Source organism: Hordeum vulgare, chromosome 1H (assembly GCF_904849725.1).
Source record: "Hordeum vulgare subsp. vulgare chromosome 1H, MorexV3_pseudomolecules_assembly, whole genome shotgun sequence".
Lineage (NCBI taxonomy): Eukaryota > Viridiplantae > Streptophyta > Magnoliopsida > Poales > Poaceae > Hordeum > Hordeum vulgare.
The window spans coordinates 142,393,588-142,399,689 of NC_058518.1; the positions used below are offsets into that span (position 1 = coordinate 142,393,588).

Genomic DNA, 6,102 nt, shown 5'->3' on the forward strand with positions numbered 1-6,102 from the left:
TCCAATGCCAAACATTCCTGCATTTTCTTCTTCCGGCGTAAAAGGGGCTTCTCTCTGTAACATATGTGGTCCTGTTTTTGTAAATACAATATTTCATGACATCTGAATCCTGTATTTTTCTTATTCACAAAAAGCTAGAAATGCATTTTGTTTATTTACTATAGAAATGTTGGGACAAAGGAAGTAAGAGATTTTTTTTTTGAAATTAACAAGATTTCAAAAGAATCATTTCCTTAGGTTTCTGATGTTGGGTTTGTCTATCAATTTTGAAATCTTGAGAAAGTTGTTTCTTTTAAACTTCAGAGAAGCTTTAATTTTAAATTTTGTCTCTCTGCTTTTCAAAATTTTGTAATTTGTCTCTCTGTTTCTTAAGTTGGAGGTGCCGTAATGATGTGCCTTCCAGGTAATATGGTGACCACATTAAGTTGGACTACTTTGAAATATAGTCAAAACCACTTCTCCAATGGTCCGAGGAGCGTACTTTTACTGGTTTTGTAGAGTCGAGGACCTTAGTGCACACTCAAGCAATATTTGAGAAATAAATGTTTTCTTACCCTAGATCATTCTACCAACTCCAACAAATATATGTTGGTTTGTGTCTAAAATGTATCCTACCATTTACACCACAAAAAACCATTTACACCAGAAAAGAAGAAAAAAGAAAAACACAAACCAATCTATGGTTGAATGGTTAAAGGTATAGTGGTATCTCTAGCCCACCAGGGGCCACTTTTAGTGGAAGGAGGACGAGGCGGGATAAGGTATGCGTGTATGGAAGAAATACAAGCTTTGATAATATTTTCCATTTATTCACAAGAAAATAACACAAGACGAGGTCATATTATCCGGTGGCAATGAAACCGTTTCCCATCTATTTTAAAATCGGCTACACAAGGTCTTCCACTTCTGGAAAGTCAACACCACAGTGCTTCAGTTACGAACTGAAGACACTCCAGCTTGCAACAGCAAACATATCAGGCCCATTCTGATTGAACATTAGTTTGACAGAGGCACATCAAGCTTCTTTGAAATGTACAAAGAACAGTAGAACATTACAGTCAAATAACAACAGTCACTGTCTGAGAAAACCTCGAACTTGATCAGTTGAGGTACTGAGAGTGAGCAGCCGCAATCAGGGCAGCTCCGAGGCCCGAACCATCCTTTGTGAGCTTGACCGCGACAAACTCCGACGCCTCCTCGCCAAGCAGCTCCACCAGCGTGCTCTCCAGGCACTGCCGGAACTTGGCGTAATGCTCAAACAGCCCGCCGTCGATGGCGATGACTGTCTTCCTTTTGTCGCCTGGTGTGCCCCTACCAATCTTCCTGATTATCCCCACAATCCCAGCTGCAGCCAGCCGGGCAGACCTACTGGTCACAATGTCGCAGATTTCAACGACCATCTTCCGAGTCTCCAAGGACGTGTCTTTGATCTTCAGGGTTTCTGCCAGTGTTTCGGCTACAATCCTCAGATCAGGGGTTTCATCATGGTGCATCGCGGAAATATCAGGAGTCCTGAATGTCACACATGAGAAGAGGAGATGCGGTTAGAACTGTGTCGCATCGGAGTTGTATGTTACATAAAACCAATAAACTACAAACATAATGCCATGGATTATCTGTTTCCTAACATTACTGATCGCTCTGTCTAACATACTCCCTCGGTTCGGGAGATAGGTGGCGTGGTTTTAGTTCAAATTTGAACTAAAACCACTCCACCTATTTTCAAATGGAGGGTAGTTAGCAATGAAAATATACCTCAGAATCAAGCGAGTTTTGAGCCTGGTGTGCTTGATGGGACCAAAAATCGAAGACTGTGAGGCGATTTTAAGAAGCACTCGCCTCACAATGTCGCCAAGATACATTCCAGAAATTAACTTTTCAAAGATCTGGAAAGGAAATCAATGTTAGGGCATTGCAAAACTAAGGTTTAACATGAATGACAATTGTGCAAGTCCTACAAGCTTACCTGCTCTCTAGGATTTAGGCTCTCCTTGTCTAATGCTTGATCATATTCTGTGATTGGAAGGCATGAAGAAGAGAAGTTACCCCATTCGGTATTTATAACCTGATGAAACACAAGTCAGTACAATTAGAAGACATGAATGAATTAGATAAGTGATCTTGTGTAGTGCACACTAATTATTTGGAATTGAACAGATCTATAAACCTTACCATATTTCCTGATTTTGGTAACTCTCCTTCCAACTTGGGTATGGCATTTGCCTTTTCTACATATGCGGCATTTGAGCCAGTACCTAATATCACACCGATGACAACATCTTCATCGTTATAGCTGCCCGCAGCCAGTGTCCCTACGGTGTCGTTTATCTGAACCATGAACAAGTAATGTCAAAATATGCTCCCAACAGAAGATCATGTTTGTTTGATTGAGAAATATGCAGACGCTAATCACGTCGGTTCAGAAGAGAAGAGAACCTACCAACGCAGACACGCGCATGTCGACACCTTGCTTCTCCATGGCAGTCTGCAATTCCGCGACTACATCTTCACCGACCTGCAAAATTTCAAAGGTAATTTCAGATATGTCTGTCAAGCAAATGGCACAATTCTGATTAAAAGCTGGATTTCTTTTTCTTCTTTTTTTGCGGGGCAAAAGCTGCTTTTCTTGAATGTGCATGCCCACAAAGCATGGAATACCTACCGCGTCATCGACGGCAAACGCCTTTGTCCACTTGATCAGAGTGCCCGACGCGATGGACGACTGCCTCACAGGGAAAGAGAAGGTGAAGCCCAGCTCCCTCTGCTTGCCGTCCAACACTTTGTTATGTCCTTCGTCCGCAACAAACTTGGCTAGCGCGGACGCGATGAAGCCAAACAACTCCTGAAGAGGCGTGAGCACAAGGTCAAATGTGGCAACGAGACCATCACATTCAGGTACCAACCAATACAGGGTAATGAGACTTGGAAAGTGCAGAACATGTGTACTAACCGCAGCACTGCCTGACATGAGATGAGGAGGAATAGAGACCTCCCTGGATTCATGCTTGACGACGCGCTTGTCCTTGCCAGCAAGCTGCACACGAAGCACGCGGAAATTTGTTCCTCCAAGGTCCAGTGCGTAGAACAAGCCTTCTTCACTCCTAAATTCAGTCGCAACAACGGTAATTATGCAAGCATACTATGAGGTGAAACTTCAATCTTTTAGTTGAAAGTGTCACTAATTAAGAAGCATTTACAAGAAAGTTATTATGGTTCTAATACCGAGTACTCCCTCGGTTCCAAATTGAAGTAAGTTTGACCAAATATATAGAAGAGTCTGCTAAAATCTATACAAATATCAAATATACATATACGAGTAATAGAAAAATCTATCTCATAATAATGAATCTAATGAAGCAAGTTTTGGTGTTGTCGACGTTGATATATTTTTATATAAACATGGTCAAACTTAAAAGTAGGTAATGAAGTTTGACTTGTGACAAATCTAGAACTAGAATTATTCAAGTCCAAAAATATCTTCAAGCTCTAAAATCAATTTATGAATATTCAAATGGAACTCGCTGATGAGAAAGGTCGCCGGTGAATTCTGGGCCGTTTTACACGGGTTGACGTCCGGACACGCAGGTAGGCAGCAGGGCACACACGTGCTACCGCACAAGCGGCACGGACGCCGGCGTGCGAGTGGGCACGCGGGATGCAAACAAACACAGGACGCGTACTACCGTCACATGCGCACTTGTTCAAGAAAAATCTGTCAACATGCGGCATGGTGCGGTGGTGCCACTGACACCCCCGCGGGCCGCGGCCCCACCATCTGTCAGCACGAGGAATCCAGCTTCGCGAATCGCCACCAACCGAGCAAGCTGAAGCCAACTACGAGCACAACACCTCCAGGAAACGGACTAGTAGCACTACTACAACAAAACTCTCCAGTATAGCGAAACCGTATAATTATTTTATATCAAACTTATGCTTTCATATGTTTGATTCTTACTCTTAATGCTCATTGGAAAGCAAATCGATGAAATTAATATGCAAATATTTCTGTTCTGTTCGTCCAAGAATTTTGCCATGGAAAACATAATTTTGTTTTCTTGATATACAATTACCATAAGCAGATTTGGGATTGAGAAGGTGAGGTGAGTTACCCGTTGGGGAGGTTGTCGACGTAGGAGATAATCATCTTGATCTTGCTGCTGCCCTCCTCGTGCAGCCCAGCCCTCATCTCCTCCTCCATGGCCGTCGCCACGCCATCCAGCCGCGTCGCCGGGGTCGCGCACTCCTCCCGGAGCTGCGCTACCACCTTCTCCGCCGCCTCGTCGACCGCCGCCACCATGATCCAACCGGGGTCCGAGAACCTCAACCAAGAGAATCGTAAATGCGAGGTTCCGCTATCAGGACTCCACACAGGAACGTCCACACAGGAACGGCGATCGACAGCAAGCGAGGGGCAGGAAAAGAAGGTCGCTGATAAACTTCTTCGGGGGCGTTGTCCCGTGAGCCGTATATAATGGTGGTCTTCTTTTCTTTCTTGGGTTTGGGTTGTAGTTCGTGAAAAACTGGGAGGAGCAGGAGGAGGCGCTCGGCGCTGAATTTATAATACCGACGGATCCCCGGTGGAGAAAGCGACCGAGGAAAGGCTGGATTACGAGGACGGGTCGGATGGATATTGACGGGGTAGATTGGAGGCTGCGTCGGCTTCGGAAAGCTCGTGCTTATCTTGTTGTTTTGCTTCGATTCGAGGAGGCTGCGGACGATCACGACCAACTCACAGAGGCCGTCGCAAAGAGTGCTGCTGCTTTGAACCTTCACGAGGAGCGTATGACTTTGACTCGCTTGGTTTTTCACTATAGAGGACTCGTCGAGAAAAGGGCAATGGGTGTTAAAAAAAAAAGCCGCTCCTACGGATCAGCTGCCGGTCCCTGGCCATCGGATTCAGCGATCGCCACCCGTTGGATCCGGACAACGCATCATGCGTTGATTCCTGCAGCCGGCAGCCGGTGACGCTGCAACGAGCCGTCGGCGATTGCTGCTACGGATTAGCGGGTGCCACTGCAGCTCCGGTGATGCTGTAATGAGCCATCGATGACCGCTGCTACGGATCAGCGATGCCACTGTATCTTCGGTGACGCTGCAACGAGCCGTCGACGAAGCTCCATTGCAGTGCGAGTGAAGCTTGATTGCAACGCGGGTGACGCTGGAACGAGTCGTCGACGACCGGGCCGCAGCCGCCTACGACAGTCGACAGCTGCAGCGCAGGCGGCTCTTCATTAGCAGCAGCAGCTCCCCCAAAATCGGGATGGAGAGGTCAAGTAAGGAGGCGAACTTGCAGAGAGGGGGCGATGGGAGAGAAAGGAGATGAGGCGTTCATAGAGAAGATAAGGTGCGGAACGAGCGGTGCGTCGGTCCAACAGAACACATGTCGATCAACCAAGGCGGCTTACGTAGAGGAAAAATCAGCCGGTTTATTTTAAACGATTTCCTAAAAAAGGGGCAATGGCGAAATAAAGTTGTTATTATTCTTGCCAAAATTTATTATCTTAAATTTCTCGAAAAAGAGTAGTACAAATTGCTTATATTTTTCTCGAAAAAGGGAAATGGCAAAATACAATTGTTATTATTCTTGTTAAAATTTATTATCTCAAATTTCTCAAAAAAGAGGAAATTCATCTTGCTTTATATATAAAACAATACAGATGAACCATACAAAGCACTGAGATATACTTTCTTCGTTCCAAAATATAAGTCGTTTTAGAGGTTTCACTAGGGGATTACATACGAATGTATATAGGCAAATTTGAGAATATAGATTCACTCATTTTGTTTTGTATGTAGTCCCCTAGTGAAATCTCTAGAAATACTTATATTTAGGATCTAAGGGAGTACATGACAGATCAAATCAGAAGATAAAAAATATAAGTAAAGGAGTAGCCACCCGATCAAGAAGCACCCTAGACTAGTGGCAGACATTGTAGCAACACATACACCAAACTGTGGCTGGAGATGGCCGCCTACCATCTCGCTCCTGGCCATGGAGCATCGATCCTGTACGCGGATAATGAGGATCAAGAGTGGTGACAATGAGGTTTCGTGTCAAAGATATGATGCATCTCATGGAGTCACATCCAATAGATCCCGGGT

General features: G+C 44.8%; 1 protein-coding gene across 1 annotated transcript; it reads right to left on the reverse strand.

Annotated features, from left to right (window-relative positions):
- Nucleotides 1-841: 841 nt before the first annotated feature.
- Nucleotides 842-4,771, reverse strand: LOC123427312 (hexokinase-7). The gene is made up of 8 exons (XM_045111321.1): nt 4,110-4,771; nt 2,951-3,101; nt 2,663-2,842; nt 2,441-2,515; nt 2,173-2,328; nt 1,967-2,065; nt 1,756-1,886; nt 842-1,512 (listed from the first exon to the last, which is right to left on the reverse strand). The coding sequence occupies exons 1-8, from the start codon at nt 4,295-4,297 to the stop codon at nt 1,101-1,103; spliced, it is 1,392 nt and encodes a 463-aa protein (XP_044967256.1). The 5' UTR covers nt 4,298-4,771; the 3' UTR covers nt 842-1,100.
- Between the last annotated feature and the right edge of the window lie 1,331 nt (nt 4,772-6,102).

Excerpts from the sequence above, each read along its gene's own strand:
- LOC123427312 (XM_045111321.1), bottom strand. The coding sequence starts at position 4,297 with ATGGTGGCGGCGGTCGACGAGGCGGCGGAGAAGGTGGTAGCGCAGCTC. Across the intron at positions 2,843-2,950 it reads TCATGTCAGGCAGTGCTGCG|GAGTTGTTTGGCTTCATCGC; the intron begins GTTAGTACACAT and ends ACGCCTCTTCAG. Across the intron at positions 1,887-1,966 it reads GCCTAAATCCTAGAGAGCAG|ATCTTTGAAAAGTTAATTTC; the intron begins GTAAGCTTGTAG and ends TTTCCTTTCCAG.